This window comes from Panthera leo, chromosome A2 (assembly GCF_018350215.1).
Source record: "Panthera leo isolate Ple1 chromosome A2, P.leo_Ple1_pat1.1, whole genome shotgun sequence".
NCBI classification, from domain to species: domain Eukaryota; kingdom Metazoa; phylum Chordata; class Mammalia; order Carnivora; family Felidae; genus Panthera; species Panthera leo.
In genome coordinates this window covers 14,624,493-14,642,863 of record NC_056680.1, presented here as the reverse complement: position 1 = coordinate 14,642,863, position 18,371 = coordinate 14,624,493, and the positions used below count along the sequence as shown (strand labels likewise).

The following is an 18,371-nucleotide window of genomic DNA, read 5'->3' as shown; positions in this document are numbered from 1 at the left end:
GCAGAAAGAGAGAGAGAATCCCAAGCAGACTCCACACTGTCAGTGTAGAGCCCGATGTGAGGACTGAACCCACAAACTGTGAGATCATGACCTGAGCCATAACCAAGAGTCAGATGCTTAACCGAATGAGCCACCCAGGCGTCCCTCTGCAAATATTTTAAAATAATCTCCTACACAGAATTTAAAGGCCATCATTTTTAAAGACCAAAGAAAAACATTCTACCTTTATTTTTTAAAATAGCATTTTCGAGGTTAAATAAATCATGATACAACCATAGAACAGATTTATGTGCAGCTGTCAAAAACAAAACAAAACAAAACAGAGAGAAAGTTCTTTTTAGTCATGGGACACACTCTAAGGAAAATCCAAAAAAAACCAGGTGTAGAATGATATGTATAATACGTTACCATTTGTGTAAAATAAGAAAAAAGGAATAAGCAAGTGGGACATCAAAGTAAAAGGCTTTTGCACAGCAAAGGAAACCACCAACAAAACAAAAGGGCAACCTACTGAATGGCAGAAGATACTTGCAAATGACATTCAATAAGGGTTTAAGATCTAAAATATATAAAGAACTCATAAAACTCAAAACCAAAAAACCCCAAATAATCCAATTAAAAAAGGACAGAGGACCCAAATAGACATTTTTCCAAAGAAAACATCCAGATGGGCAGCATGCACATGAAAAAATGCTCAAAATCACTCATCATCAGGGAAACACAGATCAAAACCACCATGAGCAATCAACACCTCACACCTGTCAGAATGGCTAGTATTAAAAGGACAAGAGAAAGGAAGTCCTCCTGCACTGTTGGTGGGAATGTAAATCGTGCAGCCACTGTGAAAAACAGTATGGAGGTTTCTCAAAAAGTTAAAATAGAACTACAATAGGTCCAGCAAAATTCTACTGCTGGGTATTTACCTAAAGAAAATGGAAACACTAATTTGAAAAAAATATATGCACCCCTATGCTTTTCTGCAGCATTATTTCCAATAGCCAAGACATACAAGCAACCCAAGTGTCCATCAATAGATAAATGGATAAAGATGTCTCTCACACACACACACACACACACACACACACACACACACACACGAATATTACTCTGCCATAAAAAAGACTGAGATCTTGCCATTGGTGACAACATGGATGGACATAGAGGGTATCATGCTAAGTGAAATAAGTCAGAAAAAGACAAATACTATATGATTTCACTTAAATATGGAATCTAAAACAACAAAACAAGGGGTGTCTGCGTGGCTCAGTCAGTAGACTGTGAGACTCTTGATCTCGGGGTTGTGGGTTCAAGTCCCACAGTGGGTGTGGAGATTACTCAAAAATAAACATTAAAAAAAATTTTTTATAAATCTTTTTTTAATGTTTATTTATTTTTGAGAGACACAAACACACAGCGCGAGTTGGGGAGGGATAGAGAGAGAGGGAGACACAGAATCCGAAGCAGACTCCAGGCTCTGAACTGTCAGCACAGAGATGTTTCGAACTCATGAGACATGAGATCATGACCTGAGCCGAAGTCAGACGCTTAACTGACTGGGCCACCCAGGGGCCCCTATTAAAAATTAATTAAGTAATTAAATACAAAACAAAACAAACCAGAAATAGACTCATGGTGGTTGCCAGAGGAGAAGGGGTTGGGGAAGATAGGTGAGATGGCCTAAGGGGATTAAGAGTTACAAACTCCCAGTTATAAAATAAATAAGCCAAAGGGATGTAATGTACTGCATAGGGATTACAGTCAATCATATTGTAATAACTCTGTATGGTGACAGATGGGGACTATACTTACTGGGTAAGCACTGCACAATGTATAGAATGGTCACATCACTATGTTGTACATCTGAAGCTACAACAATAATATTGTATGTAAACTAGAATTCAATTAAAATTGAAAAAAAAAAAAAATTAAAAATTAAAGGATGGAAACCAAACCCAAGACTCAGTAACAGTGACTACTTCCAAAAAGGGCCTTGGATGGTTGGCAGGAAGGACAGCAGGGAGAGATTGTCACCATATATTCTTTGTACCTTTAACAATTCCAGCCATGTGAACTGCCTATTCAAATGAATGAATAAAATTTCTTTTAAAAGAAGTCTCCTATTAAGTGACACCAAAAAAATATCCCTTGTAAAATAACCAGTAGGCATAAACATCTATTTTTAAGATGTATAAGAAACATTTTTTTAGCCTTCAGAGAATTTGGTCCAAAAGGTCAATCAGTGGCATCAGCATCATCACCTCTTTAATCTTTTGCTTCTCCTCCTCTCCGCATTCTTAGATGTTCATTTTTTTTTTTTTCTTTTATGAAGGCTATGGTTGTTTAGGGAAAGAAGCCCTCCTATTATCATTAGTGTTCCCTGGATCCTTTAGGGGTCTTTGTCTTTAAAATGTCTATTCTTCTACAACAGCTGTGGGTACACAGTACGTTATAGCAACAGCTGCCGAGATCCACCAGGCGCCAGGCACTCTACTATCCCATGTGATGTTCTAAAAAACCTACAGTCAAATTAGTCTGACCCTTAATTTGGAGATCATAAATATGAGGCTTGGACATTAGGAAACCCTGGGGCGCCTGGGTGGCTCAGTTGGTTGAGCATCTGACGTCGGCTCAGTTCATGATCTCATGTCTCATGAGTTCGAGACATCTCTGTGCTGATAGCTCAGAGCCTGCTTCGGATTCTGTGTCTCCCTCTCTCTCTGCCCTCCGCCAACTTGTGCTCTGTCTCTCTCTGTCTCTCAAAATACAAATAAACATTAAAAGAAATATTTTTTTTAAAGGTTTTTTAATTTTTTTTTTTAACGTTTATTTATTTTTGAGACAGAGAGAGACAGAGCATGAATGGGGGAGGGACAGAGAGAGAGGTAGACACAGAATCGGAAGCAGGCTCCAGGCTCCGAGCCATCAGCCCAGAGCCTGACGCGGGGCTCGAACTCACGGACCGCGAGATCGTGACCTGAGCTGAAGTCGGATGCTCAACCGACTGAGCCACCCAGGCGCCCCAAGAAATATTTTTTTTTAAAGAAGTTAGGAAATCCTGCCTAAGTTTAGTGACAGATGAAAATTTGAACCCAGGTCTGATTTCAAATGCCACATGCTTTCCCACCCCACCCCACCCCACCCCTGGAGCCAGAGTCACCCTGGAGTTAACCGTCTGCAAGAGTTCTATTGTATCTGGCAACCATCAGTGCAGATTCTCTCCACTGTTAACAAAATGAGATCAAACTGACTTAGGATCGAAGAAGTGCTTCAGATCGCCTACCTTAAGCGTTTCGGCATGAATTTTATTCAGCTGAGAAACTTCTTGTCGCTTGCAGGCTTTTGTTGCTTCCAAAAGGTTTTCAAGATTAAGGTTTGCTTTTTGCAAAGACTGAAGCTCTGACTCCAATTCTAGCTGCTTTTTCCTAAGAGATATTTAAAAGTCAAGTATTTTAGGTAATGTCATACATTTGTAAAACACTTTACACTTAAAAAAAATTTTTTTTTATCTTTATTTTTGAGAGAGACAGACAGACAGACAGATGGAAAGAAAGAGTGCGAGTGGGGGAGGAACAGAGAGGGAGACACAGAATCTGAAGCAGGCTCCAGGCTCCGAGCTGCCAGCACAGAGCCCAACACGGGGCCCGAACTCACGTTCGTGAGACCATGACCTGAGCCGAAGTCGGACGCTCAATCGACTGAGCCACCCAGGCGCCCGAACACTTTACACTTTATACTCTCACATAACTTGATAGTTTTCTAACTCAGAGATATTCTTAGATTATTACCTTCATTTTCCAGTTGGGGAAAATACAGCATATGAGAATTAACTACAGTGTAAAGTATTTAACTAGTAAATGGTAGAGTTCCAATTCAAAAGCCCAAGTAGTCCATGACGATAGCACACGTGATACATTATTTTTAAAATAAACGCTTCTTTTTTTTTAGGACAGGATTAATCTTAGTTATAATATGAATGTGGTTCATCTTCGTTTTCCTTTACACAAAGAGCATAAAGAATATTAACAAACCTATAATTTCTAAAAATCCTGACTTCATTCATAAAAACACTGATTTAAATTTGGTAACCAGATACAGGTGTATCAGTGAAAACATCCGTATCATTTAGTTCATTAAATATATTAAAAGAGGGGCGCCTGGGTGGCGCAGTCGGTTAAGCGTCCGACTTCAGCCAGGTCACGATCTCGCGGTCCATGAGTTCGAGCCCCGCGTCAGGCTCTGGGCTGATGGCTCGGAGCCTGGAGCCTGTTTCCGATTCTGTGTCTCCCTCTCTCTCTGCCCCTCCCCTGTTCATGCTCTGTCTCTCTCTGTCCCAAAAATAAATAAAAAACGTTGAAAAAAAAAAAATTTTTTTTAAAAAATATATTAAAAGAGCTTTTTCTTCACGCCACACGTTAGTTGCTAAATGCGAATTCATATTTAAAGTAAAATGCTCAAATTATCAATATTAAACACGAAAACAACTCAACACTAAAAGATACTGAAATAGGTAAGCACGAATGGGTATTTACACCTTACCTCGTTAGTTCTTTGAATTCTTCATATTCTTGCTTTGAATTATTCAGCTCTGCCTGAATTTGCAGGAGTTGTGTTTTCAACTTCTCAGTGTTCACTAAAGAACATGGCTCCTTTGGTGCTTTAGGAGAAAATCCCGGTTGACCTGGTAATAAGGAAACAACTCGGTCTTTGAAAGACAAGAATAACAGAGTACATTTTTTTTTAAGTTCTCGGCCAGGTATTAATTTTGAAGCAAAGAAGGAAAAATGAGAGATGGGTTGGAAGGTGGACCCTAAAAAACAAGAGCCTGTATATAGCTCAGCAAGAGACAAAGACACCACACAGGGTGTCAGAGAGTACTGATTTTTGAGAGGTTGAGAAGCCACAGGATGTAGGGGTGTATTTAAGGCAACACGTTTTCCATCAGGGGAAAGAGCAAGCCATGAAGTACAACACACACACGGCTGGATGGTGAACCATCAACGGGCGAATACTGCAGAAATTCATGCCAAAGGCTAATATCACCAGTCAATAAATTATTCAGAAAAGGAACCAAATAGCAAAGGCAGCAAGTTGAAAGAGCTTGGTATCATCTAACAAGTGGAAAATATTTTCAGGGATTGTTTAGAAGACTAATTATGTTGAAGAGAGTTCCAATGAGCTCCACCGAGGGAAAACTTATGTAAAAGTTATTTAGAGAATGATTCTTGTTTGGAAGATGGTGGGATCCAGAAATGACCATTAGTATCTTTCAAAGGTATGTAAGTCAAGGAATTATTTGAGGTCAAAATGGCGAAAAAACTAGAGAGCATTGTAGGGAAAAGTAGCTGAAATAAAGAGCAAAAACCGTGACCTTAACTTCACGTCTAAAATCAGTCTCTCTACAAACCAAATACGGTGAATTTTATTCTTTTATTGAGTCATAACAGAATGGAAGAAGGCTTGCAAAATGAAAATTTAAAAAGGGCACGGGGGTGCCTGGGTGGCTCAGTGCTGACAGCTGAGAGCCTGCAGCCTGCTTCAGATTCTGTCTCTCCCTCTCACTTGCCCCCTCCCCCACTCACATTCTGTCTCTCTCAAAAATAAAAAATAAACATTAAAAAAAAATTTGGTGGGGGATGCGCCTGGATGGCTCAGTCGGTTGAGCGTCAGACTTTGGCTCAGGTCATGATCTCACCATCTGTGAATTTGAGCCCCATGTCGGGCTCTGTGCTGACAGCTCAGAGCCTGGAGTCTGCTTTGGATTCTGTGTCTCCCTCTCTCTCTCTGCCCCTTCCCAGCTCATTCTCTGTCTCTCCCTGTCTCAAAAATAAATAAACGTTAAAAAAAAATTTTTTTTTTTTTTTAATAAATGAACAGGCTTCGTCATGAGTGCTGATAACATTAGGGTTTTCTTAATTGCAACCTGGAATGACACAAAGGCTGCCACCGAATATGAGAAAAGCCCACAAAAATATTCACTCTAAGAATGGGGCAAATGCACTGGGGTACCTGGGTGGCTCAGTTGGTTAAGCGACTGACTCCTGATTTCAACTCAGGTCATGATCTCACAGTCTGTAAGTTTGAGATATGCATCGAGCTGTGTGCCAGCAACACGGAGACTGCTCGGGATTCTCTATCTCCCCCTCTCTCTGCCCCTCCCGTTTGCGGGCCCTCTCTCTCCAAATAAATAAAACTTAAAAAAAAAAAAAAAAAAAAAGTGGGGCAAACACAGACTTTGTTGCCAAATCCCACTAACTGAGCCACTTTTCACAGAATACAAATAGACGGGAACCACCTGGGACTAACAGTGTATGCTGGTCAACATAACTGGCACCCATGTCTTCAGGCTGCAAGCACCGTGCTGGGATCAGGACCCTGACTTTCCACTGCCTCTCGCGATGCACAGACCTTAGCTGGACAGGTAAACGTCTCTACTCAACATTCATCCGTGTTGATTAGTTAAGCACTTTTAATTTCAAATACTTCTAACAGGTAAGTTTCATTTAATAAAAATTGTAAGTAATATCTGAATCTTTTATCAACAAAACAGAAATAAAAACTGTCTTTATCAACGCAACAGAAATATGTTTCATTGACATGTCAGCCTACATAACTCACTACATGTGATTTGTGAAAAAAAGCTTTAGGAAATGCCTTTTGATACATAAAAGCGTAAGTATGTATATGCACACCAGGTCTAGAGGCTAAAATGAAGACCCCGCCTGTGAGGCAATATAAATGCCCTTTCAAACAGCCTCCCAGCCCCTACAAGGCATGCAGACAACCATCATTTCTTACCCTTGTCCTTTTTCTCTGTGCCAGATAGTTCGGAGAAAGCTTTTTCTAGTACTGCAATGGTCTGGGCATCCATTTCTTGGGCTCTTTTCACAGGCTCTAACAATCTCAATCTTCTGTTCTCCTCCCGGAGGGAATGGTTTTCCATAGCATACTTTGCAACCCTGGGGTGGTGCTCTATCTGTGACACAGAAGAATGACAGACTTACGTATGGACAGACATTTCTCCTTAATGGCCAGTCTTGCCGCAAAGCCATCAGGAAACGTTAGGAATGCTGCGTGCGCTGGGGGCGGTGGCCCATGGCAAGGACTGTGGACAGCAACCGGCGTGTGTGATCACACTAAATATGTGCATCGCCTCCAGAGCCATTTTTCCACGCCTGGGTCGTGCTTCGAGATTTTCCTGCAGGCACGGGCTCATAAGGAGAGAAGTACAAGGGTGCACACTGTGGCCAACTCTTCATGCAGTGGGGACTGGTGACATGAACACAGTGTAAAGAATAAGGAAAACTCTCTCTTGACCAGAATTCAATGCCCTCCAAGACACACTACAGGAAAAGAGCAGCAGTAAAGCGTGTAAGGTAAGTTGCCTTTTGTGTTAAAAAGGAACAAGAGTAAAAATATCCACGTTAGTTTGAGTATGCGTTAAAAAAAGCCTCGGAAAGATACAAAAGCCAGAAACAGATTTTCTTCGTTTTTTTAATGTTGTGCCTGTAGTAACCACCCATCCTCTCCAGGGAAAGGAAAACCGGCAACAAGAAGTCGGAAGGAACCCACTGTAAGGATAATCTGCCCATTGAGACGAGCACAGCTGCCCACCTTGCCTGGGAGGAAGCCCTAACAGCAACTTTTCGAAGCTCCTCCCCGCCCCCTTCGGCCGGCCATCTTGGAAAATGGAGGCAGGGGAGGTGCAACCACACCTCAGCTGAATTCATTCAAAACACTTTCCACTGTATTAACGTAAGCGAATTTGGCGACAGACTTATATTTGCCTCAAACCTTCTTTCTTTTTAGAAATACTACAAATGTCATGCACTCACTTGTTCCCGCAGGGTTTGGATCTCATCCCTTAATTCCGACAACAAGCGATCCTGCTCTGCAGGCAGAAAACTTCCCCGGGATTCCTTGTGGAGCTTCTCCAGGCGCATTATTTGATCCTCTCGGAATTTCACAATCATTTTATTAGACTGAATAAATTTTTCTTTTTTGAGGGTGAGGTCTTCTAATTGGGTAACTTTTTCTACCAGAGACTTAAGAAATTCATAATTTGGTTAAACATGAAAAGTAAATCGGCCTCCCTAAATTTCCACAAACCAAGCAACAAACGCTAACTTGACACTTAATCTCAAAGGCAAAATTAGATTTTCCATAGCTTTCCTTTGTTTTATTTAATTGTGCCACTTTTTATTTCACTCAGAAAGGTACCACGCAGTGAAAGTCTAAAAAATCTGGAATCCGCTTTATACCGACTCGGTTTCCTACCTTCTTTTCCTGTTCGGATTTCTTAAAGAACAACATCGCCTCTTGGAAATACTTCATGTAATTAGTCTCATCTTTCTCTGTAATTGATCCAGTAAGAAAGAAAAGGAAACAGGAAAGAAATGTTTATCTCTCAACTTTTAGGACCAAGAATTGAGCTAAAATAGCCCCTGACTGACGGCTCTCAGTGAATCTAAACGAATCAGACTGTCATCACCAGATCACAGATTTCATATTAACCCAATCTAATTAGCGACTCTTTGAAGAAAAATAAGTTTCTCTTATCCTGTTTAGTAATCATAATACACATTACATATGACAGAATCTTGAAAGTGGATCTAAATGAAATTTATTAATATCTCTTTTTAGCACTTGTAAGGGAAGAATTGTTCAAAATTATTTCTACTCCCCCTTCCCCACCACATCCCACAGAACTCCGTACACATGGTATCTGTATCTGGTTACAAAGTACAGGCATTCTTTGTTTTCCTGTGCTTTGTTGATGCTGCGTGTTTTACACACTGAAGGTCTGCACGAGCCTGCACAAGCCTGCTGGCACCATTTTTCTGCCAGCAGTTGCTCACATCGTGTCTCTGTTCACATTCTGTTAATTCTTGCAATATTCCAAAAATTTTCATTATTATTACTATATTTGTTATGGTGATCTGTGATCAGTGATCTTTGAGGTAACTACTGTCATTATTTTGGGCACCACAAACCATGCCCATATAAGATGGCGAACTCAATCAATAAATGTGTTTTCTGACTGCTTGACTATCTGGCTCCTTCTGTCTCTTCCCATCTCCTCAGGCCTCCCTGTTCGCAGAGACACAACAATATGGAAATCAGGCCCATTTAGTAACCCTACAATAGCTTCTAAGTGTTCAAGTAAAAAAAAAAAAAAAAAAAAAAAAAAGTCGCATGTGTCACTTTAAATCAAAAGCTAGAAATGATTACACTTATTTAGGAAGGTGTGCCGGAAACCAAGACGGGCTGGCAGCTAGGCCTCTTGTACCAGTTAGCCAAGTTGTGAATGCGAAGGAAAAGTTCTTGAAGGAAATGAAAAGTGCTCCTCCAGTGAATATATGAATGATAAGAAAGCAAAACCGCGTTATTGCTGATGTGCAGAAACTTTTAATGGTCTAGATAGAAGATCAAACCAGCCATAACATTCCCTTGAGCCAAAGCCTAGTCCAGAGCAAGGCCCTAACTCTCTTCCATTCCGTCAAGGCCGAGAGAGGATAGGAAGCTACAGAAGAAAAGTTTGAAGGTAGCAGAGGTTGGGTCATGAGGTTTAAGGAAAGAAGCCATCTCCCTAACATAAAAGTAGAAGCAGCAAGTGTTGTAGAAGCTGCAGCAAGTGGTCCAGAAGATAACGAAGGTGGTTATACCAATAACAGGTTTTCAATGTGGATGAAACCACATTGAAGAAGATGCCATCTAGGACTTTCATAGCTAGAGAGGAGAAGTCAATGCCTGGTTTAAAGCTTCAAGAGACAGGCTGACTCTCTTGTTAGGGGCCATGCAGCTGGTGACTACAAGCTGAAGCCAGTGCTCATTTATCCTTCTGAAAAATCCTAGGGCCCTTAAGAATTAGGATAAATAGGGGCACCTGGGTGCCTCAGTTAAGTGTCCAACTGTGGCTCAGGTGTGATCTCTCAGTTCATGGGTTCGAGCCCTGCATCAAGCTCTATGCTAACAGTGCAAGCCTGCTTGGGATTCTCTCTCTCTGCCCCTGTCTTACACTCTCTCTCTCTCTCTAAGATAAATAAATAAACTTAAAAAGAAAAAAGAATTAGGCTAAAAAAAAATCAACTTTACTTCTACTCAACAACAAAAAGAATTATGCTAAATCTACTGGGCCTGTGCTCTGTAAACAAAACAGCAAAGCCTGGATGACAGCACATCTGTTTGACATGGCCTACTGAATATTTTAAGGCCACTGTTGAGCCATAGTGCTCAGAAAAAGATTCCTTTCAGGATGGCTAAGTCAGTTGAGCGTCTAACTCTTGATTTCGGCTCAGGTCATGATCCCAGAGTCCTGGGATGGAGCCCTATGTTGGGCTCTGTGCTAAACATGGAGGGAAGGGGAGGGAAGGAAGGGAAGGGAAGGGAGAAAAAGATTCATTTCAAAATATTACTGCTCACTGTCGATGCACCTAGTCACCCAAGAGCTCTGATGGAAGATGTATAATGAGATGAAATGCTGTTTTCATGCTAACGCAACATCCATTCTGCAGTCCATAGATCAAGGAGTCATTCTGACTTTTAAGTCTTACTATTTAAGAAATACATTTCTAAGGATATAGCTGTTACTGATACTGATTCCTCTAATGTATCTGGGCAAAGTCAACTGAAAATCTTCTGGAATGGAAAGGATTCTCCATCCTAGATGCCGTTAAGAACAATCCTGACTGATGGGAAGAGGTAAAAATACCAACATGATCAGAAGTTTGGAAGAAGTGGATTCCAGCCCTCATGGATGTCTTTGAGGGTTCAAGACTTCACTGGAGGCAGTAACTGCACGTGTGGTGGGAACAGCAAGAGAACCAGAACCATAAGTGGAGCCTGAAGATGGGACCACAGTGCTGCAATGTCATGATAAAATGTGAATGGAAGAGGAGTTGCTTCTTTTTTTTTTTTTTTAAGTTTATTTAGTTAGTTAGTTAGTTAGTTAGTTAGTTAGAGACAGCGTGAGTGGGGTATGGGCAGAGAAAGAGGGAGGAAGAGAGAATCCAAAGCAGGCCTTGCACTGCCAGCGCAGAGCCCGGATGTGGGGCTCGGACCCGTGAAGCCGCTAGATTGTGACCAGAACTGAAACGAAGAGTCAGACGCTTAACCGACTGAGCCACCCCGTCCCCCCAAAGAGGAGTTGCTTCTAATGGACGAGCAAAGAACGTAGTTTCTTCAGCAGGAACCTACTCCTGGTGAAGATGCTGTGGAGATCGTTGAAATGACAACAAAGGATCTGGAGTATCACATAAACTTCGTTGATAAAAAGAGCAGCAGGGTTTGAGAGGACTGACTCTGATTTTGAAAGGAGTTCTACTGTGGGTAGAACATGCCATCAAACGGCATGGCACACTGCAGAGAAATCATTCGTGAATGGAAGAGCCAATAGATACAGCAAACTTCACTACTGTCTTCTTTTTAAGTAAATGCCACAGCCACCCCGACCTTCAGTGACCACCATCCTGATCAGTCAACAGCTGTCAACATGGAGGCAAGACCCTCCACCGGCAAAAAAAAAAAAAAAAAAAAAAAAAAAAAAAAAAAAAAAAACTCTCCACCATCACAATTCGCTGAAAGCTCAGATGATGGTTAGCATTTTTTAGCAATAAAGCATTTTTTAATCAAGTATGTACATTGTGTTTTTAGACGGACGCTACTGCATACTTAATAGACTACAGTGTAGCGTAAACAGAACTTTTCCCACCACTGGGAAAACAAAAAATTTATTTGACAAGCATTGTTGCAGTATTTGCTAATTTATCCCAATGGTCTGGGACCAAACCTGCAGTATCTCCGAGACATGCCGGTCTCGTGTTCCTATGTGAGTCAAATAGACTTGTTCAAAAGTTTGGGTAGCTTTATTGTATTGTGCCTGTCGTCACAGGGTTCTCCCACTAATATCCGCACACGGTCTTCCCCGGGATAAAGGACACTGTGTTCATCTTACCTTTGGTCAGAAAGCTCTCTGGTAGTAACTGCCCTGAAGTAAGCTGGGCCAGCTGTTCTTTGAGCCTCTTCACTTCAGCTTGGAGCTGGCTCACATTTCCTTGGGTGTCTTCATTTACTACTGCCTGTCCAAGAATTTTTTTAAAAAGTGTTAAAGGAATACTTTTGCGTCATCCAGTCTTGTGTTCATGTTTGTTTGTAGGATCTGGAGTGACAAACACCAAACAAAACTGTGCTTCGACAGTCACAAGGCCACTAGGATCACAGGGTGCTGGAGTGGGGAGGAGGCTTCCTCTCCCCGTGCCTTGTACCTTCGGGCTGGGGCTCTCCCCCTCACCACCCCTCTCATATGCTCCCCCTTAGGTATACTACCCTGTTGGGCTGGGTCACCCCAGGATCTGGGTATGTTTACCTAACACTGCCTGCTTCCTGGGACAATCCCACCCCCATGGAAAGTAGCAAACTCCTCTTCCCCTCGGGAAAGACTATCCCCTCCCCTCTGTCCTGGCGCACAGTAAGGATGTGATGAACTGCAGAGGTGGCTTGAGCTCCATCAGTCTGGCAGAAACCACTGTCTCCAAAGGAACCCACCCTATATTTCCTAATAGCCCTCCTGGAGGGAGGAGTTGGTCGGACAGCTCCATTTCTGTTTTACTACCACACTAAATGTTATTTTAAAGAAATGTCTCTTGAGAAATTATCTTAAAGAAATTACTTCTTTGAGACAACTTCTAAGAGGTTCAAAAGGCCCATAAAACCCACAGGGTGATAGTAAGAGCCAACAGTTGGCTACCAACCAGATCAAAGGGACCCAGTTGTGAAGCACCCAATATCCTAGCGGGGGAAAAAAAAAACTGACAGTCTCAAGGTCCCCGTGTTCTTGTCTCAAGCCAGGTTTGCCCATTGGGAAAGATCTAAATAGCACATCCTTAAACAAGTCCCAGATATCCTAGCCACTTTCCACCGGTAGGCTGCAGAAGGGGACTTACCATTGATAATGACTAGCATAAGTCTCCTGGTTTTATTGTTTGATGTATTCAGAAGTCATTTCTAGTTGTTTCTGATGCTAACGGCCAGCCTCATTATAAGGCACTCCTGTATATTCTGACATCACTGTCACATCAGTGACATCATAATCCTAATTATCCCTGCAGTTCTCCCCTCTCTAAAAGCTTCTATTAAGTTCAAAGAGATAGGGTCAGGAAGCTGTAATGATTTTTCCTCCTCATATTACAAATACCCCACACAGGGTCATAATCCAATAAAATGAATGAGTAACTAGATGTATAGTCTTCTGGTTTACCCAGGAGAAGAGGTAACATGGATGTTTTCACTCTTACATGGTAAGATGACCAGAGAGTCTACTTGGCGGGGTAGAAATGACCAACTTCTCCTTTAAAAGAAAGAGGAAATTAATCTGCCAATTCATGATACTATGATTCTTTTGTCTAGAACCAAAGGGATCTCTAACGTTTCCAAAAGGAGTGGGGAATCCTTGGTGTTTTAACAGTCTGCACCAGAGGGTGGCAAAGCACTACTTGCTCATGGGCCAAACACAGTCTGCTGTCTGTTTTTATAAGTAAAGCTGCACTGGATCACAGCCATGCCCTTATGTTTACATACTGCCTGTGGCTGCTTTCTCACTAACAAGGCAGAGCTAAGTAGCTGGGATACGGACTATCCAGCCAAAGAAGTCTAACATATTTACCTTTACAGAAAAACTTTTCTGACCACTGGTGTACACAAATATCAAGGAAGCTTCTTACATATAAGAAAAATGGGGAATCCTTGCAGGTATAGACAACTTAAAGGACAAAGCTAGCCAATATCATCAAACTATTTTCATAGCAAAACCACACACGCATACACACACCTCTGATTGCATCGGTTTAGGTAAATAAATTTAGTCTCCAACCCAACTGCAAAGGAAAAACTTTGCCTTTGTTTAGGAAAACACAAGTAAATTAATACTAACCATAAGACCTAATCTAGATCTCAAACTACATGAGCAATACAGAAGGCTAGGGAAGATGAAATAGAAATCTTGCTTAGAATCAATAGCCAAATTATGGAAAGAGCCCAAATGTCCATTGACTGATGAATGGAAAAAGAAGATGCGGTGTATATATACAATGCAATATTACTCAGCCATCAAAAAGAATGAAATCTTGCCATTTGCAGCAATGTGGATGGAGCGAGAGCATATTATGCTAAGTAAAAGAAGTCAGAGAAAGACAAATACAATACGATTTCACTCATATGTGGAATTTAAGAAACCAAAACAGATGAACATAGGGGAAGGAAAAAAAGAGAGGGGGGAAGCAAACCAAAGAGACTCTTAACTATACAGAACAAACGGAGGGTTGATAGAGGGAAGTGGGTGGGGGTTTGGCTAGATGGGTGATGGGTATTAAGGAGGGTACTTATTGTGATGAGCACTGGGTGTTGTATGTAAGTGATGAATCACTAAATTGTACTCCTGAAACCAATATTACACTCTCTCTATATATATACTATATAATGTATATTTTATATTATAAAATATATGCATTTTAGTTACACTAACTAGAATTTAATACAAATTTAAAACAAAAAAAGAAGTCTTGCTTAGAGATAAGCTTTCACAGAGAAATAAATAGAAACTAGTGTTAATATTAGGGCAATCACAAAAGTGAGATGCTACAAGGTTAAGTATTTTTCCGATTTATTGTACTCAGTATTTTACCTTATTTTCCTAATGGTTATTTACTTAGAGAGAGAGTGAGCAGGGGAGGAACAGAAACAGAGAGAGAGAGAGTGAGGGGGGAGAGAGAGAGAGAGAGAGAGAGAGAGAATCCCAAGAATCTGAACCTCACAAACAGTGAGATCATGACCTGAGCTGAAATCAAGAATTGGACACCCAACCAACTGAGCCACCCAGGTGCCTCTACCTTATTATTTTTTTTTCCAATATATGAAGTTTATTGTCAAATTGGTTTCCATACAACACCCAGTGCTCATCCCAAAAGGTGCCCTCAATACCCATCACCCACCCTCCCCTCCCTCCCACCCCCCATATCAACCCTCAGTTTGTTCTCAGTTTTTTTTTTTTTGTTGTTGTTTTTTTAATATATGAAATTTATTGTCAAATTGGTTTCCATACAAGACCCAGTGCTCATCCCAAAAGGTGCCCTCCTCAATACCCATCACCCACCCTCCCCTCCCTCCCACCCCCCATCAACCCTCAGTTTGTTCTCAGTTTTTAAGAGTCTCTTATGGTTTGGCTCTCTCCCACTATAACCTCCTTTTTTTTTTTTTTTTTTTTCCCTTCCCCTCCCCCATGGGTTTCTGTTAAGTTTCTCAGGATCCACGTAAGAGTGAAAACATATGGTATCTGTCTTTCTCTGTATGGCTTATTTCACTTAGCATAACACTCTCCAGTTCCATCCATGTTGCTACAAAGGGCCATATTTCATTCTTTCTCATTGCCACGTAGTACTCCATTGTGTATATAAACCACAATTTCTTTATCCATTCATCAGTTGATGGACATTTAGGCTCTTTCCATCATTTGGCTATTGTTGAAAGTGCTGCTACAAACATTGGGGTACAAGTGCCCCTATGCATCAGTACTCCTGTATCCCTTGGGTAAATTCCTAGCAGTGCTACTGCTGGGTCATAGGGTAGGTCTATTTTTAATTTTTTGAGGAACCTCCACACTGTTTTCCAAAGTGCCCCTACCTTATTTTTAATCAGCTTGGCTCTCTGAGCAAAATTAAGCGTTGACAGAGTTTCCCCAAAACACCTGGATCCAGGATGAACATTTGCAATTATGGCTGTTCTGGCATTGCCTCCAAGGGAATCCTGTTTAATGATATGAATGGTACACATTTTCAGGAGAGAAACCACAGATTTTTTTAAGCAAAGAAAATGGATATTCTTACCACTAAGGCTGAGAGATTACCTATCAACCATAGTGAGAGTAACCAGAAAAGGGGTCCAGGAGGCCAATGATCTACTTTACCCGAAGTAAAAAGGTAAGTTTGGAGTCTCTGTAGCAAACATGCCTTTGTTTTCCATTACCCACATCGACAAGCGCAGTGATCACTTGGCCCAGGCAGCTCAACGATCGGTTTATGTTACCTGCCTCCTAAAAGGAAAAAGAACAAAAAGTTAGGTACACTGGCATTTTGAATTAAAATATGGCTAGCAGTGCATTTTGAATGGAAAGTCAAGTCGTTGACAATGATATTAAGGATAACTGATTTTACAGCAAAAAGATGTTCTCAACTATCCCCTTTTTCCTATTTGACACACATTGCAATTTTAGTGTTCAAAGACAAATACAGAAATTATGTGAAGGAAAAAAAAATATGTCACCTCGTGATTGTAATGTTTTAATTTGACCTATAGGTAGGGATGAAAATCTGGAAGGAACAGAACAAAAAGTTGGAGTAGTGTATTAATAGGCATATTTTTCAATTATTTTGTGTTAAAATGTTTGCTACTGGGGCACCTGGGTGGCTCAGTTGGTTAAGCATCCAATTCTTGATTTTGATTCAGGTCATGGTCTCATGGTTCACGAGATCAAATCCTTCATTGGGCTCTGTCCTGAAAGCACAGAGCCTGCTTGGGAGTCTCTATCTCCCTCTCTCTCTCTTTTCCTCCCTTGCTTGCACATGCTCTCTCTTGCAAAATAAATTAACTTCAAAAATATAAAATTTTAGGGGTGCCTAGGTGGCTCAGTTGGTTATGCGTCTGGCTTCGGCTCAGGTCATGATCTGGCAGTTCGTGAGTTCGAGCCCCGCTTCGGGGCGGTGTGCTGACAGCTCAGAGCCTGGAGCCTGCTTCGGATTCTGTGTCTCCCTCTCTCTGCCCCTCCCTGACTCACGCACGCGCGTGCGTACGTGCGTATGTGGGTGCATGTGCGTGCTCTCTCTCTCAAAAATAAACATTAAAAAAATTTTTCCAATATAGAATTTTAAAATGTTTGCTACATTAAAATGGTGTGGTAATAGCCCACCCCATGTCCCACAAAGTCACTGATGAACTTATACCAAGAGAATATTCAGTCTAAGTCTGTAAGGTATTAAACCTCTTTAAAAAGTCGTTTGGGGAGAAAAAAAAATATGTTACACTAGATTCTCACTGTATTTAGTATACTTCAGTAACTGGGTCCGCAGTGGTGGGAGTATAGAAAAACGAGAGGAAGAGTACAAATTATCAAGCAAGATGTGCTGAGTTCACACGCCACACTGTCTGTTTCAGCAGTCAGTAAATCAGAAAGGTGCTGACAGCACTGTCTGTGGAGCTGGACTCCTTCTGCAGATCCACTACTAGCTGTGTGCCCCTGGACAATTTCTCTTCCGTTTCTCTAAAATAGAAGGGACAACAGATAATAGAAGGGACTACTTCCCAAAGATGCTGCAAAGGCTAAATGAGTTAATATACACAAAACACTTGAAACATGCCCAGCATATGTCCTATTATAAACATATGCTTTCTCTTTGCTTCATGTCTCAATGGAAATATGAGCCTAAGATCTCCTGAAACTGCCTGACAGTTCAGGAGACTCCTATCTTTACTTTTAATGCAAAAGATAGACTGTTGGGGCACCTTCGTGGCTCAGTTGGTTAAGTGTCCAACTCTTGATTTTGGTTCAGGTCATGATCTCGTAGTTCGTGAGTTCGAGCCCCACACAGGGCTCTACACTGACAGCATGGAGCGTGCTTAGGATTCTCTCTTTTTCTTGCATCCATGCTCTCTCTCAAAATAAATAAAAATTAAAAAAAAAAGTAGACTGTCTCCCACCATTTCCAACTGGCCATGATACACCCTCAACTATAGTATCCACACGTTTTACTGACAATGCAGATCACAATACATGTATACACATCAGCAATACATATTCAGAAAACCTGAGGTCCCACTGCCAATCCCTTAGCCTAGGACGAGGTCCTTGCCCTCCCCCTGAAATATTAACCAGCACAGCTGCCCTCCTTTCTCTCTAGGCTCTCCCTGTGTGAACCTGGCAGTGGTGAGCCAGATGGCGCACCTTTTATTAAACAGGCTTTTGAGAGGCGCCTGGGTGGCTCGGTCGGTTAAGCGTCCGACTTCAGCTCAGGTCATGATCTCGCGGTCCGTGAGTTCAAGCCCCGCGTCGGGCTCTGTGCTGACGGCTCAGAGCCTGGAGCCTGTTTCAGATTCTGTGTCTCCCTCTCTCTCTCTGACCCTCCCCTGTTCATGCTCTGTCTCTCTCTGTCTCAAAAATAAATAAATGTTAAAAAAAATTTAAAAAAAAAAATAATAATAAAAATAAATAAATAAACAGGCTTTTGAAATCGCTCAAAACTTTTCAGTGTTTCCCAACGTTTGGAGAGTTGAGCACAAACCTGGCCTGGCACTCCTGGCCCTCAGTGGCCTGGGTCTGCTTGCACCTCAAA

At 41.5% G+C, this 18,371-nt stretch overlaps 1 protein-coding gene across 4 annotated transcripts in view; it reads right to left on the bottom strand.

Annotated features, from left to right (window-relative positions):
- KIF15 (kinesin family member 15) overlaps positions 1–18,371 on the bottom strand; it is a 77,347-nt gene that overhangs the window by 30,382 nt on the left and 28,594 nt on the right. For all 4 annotated transcript variants that reach the window (XM_042929043.1, XM_042929045.1, XM_042929042.1 and 1 more), the window contains exons 9-16: positions 15,953–16,078; positions 15,670–15,792; positions 11,951–12,074; positions 8,275–8,351; positions 7,833–8,042; positions 6,796–6,973; positions 4,537–4,678; positions 3,281–3,422 (exon numbers count right to left, since the gene is read on the bottom strand). In XM_042929043.1, the coding sequence (XP_042784977.1) occupies positions 3,281–3,422; positions 4,537–4,678; positions 6,796–6,973; positions 7,833–8,042; positions 8,275–8,351; positions 11,951–12,074; positions 15,670–15,792; positions 15,953–16,078 (1,122 nt within the window). The remainder of the gene's footprint in view (positions 1–3,280; positions 3,423–4,536; positions 4,679–6,795; positions 6,974–7,832; positions 8,043–8,274; positions 8,352–11,950; positions 12,075–15,669; positions 15,793–15,952; positions 16,079–18,371) is intronic.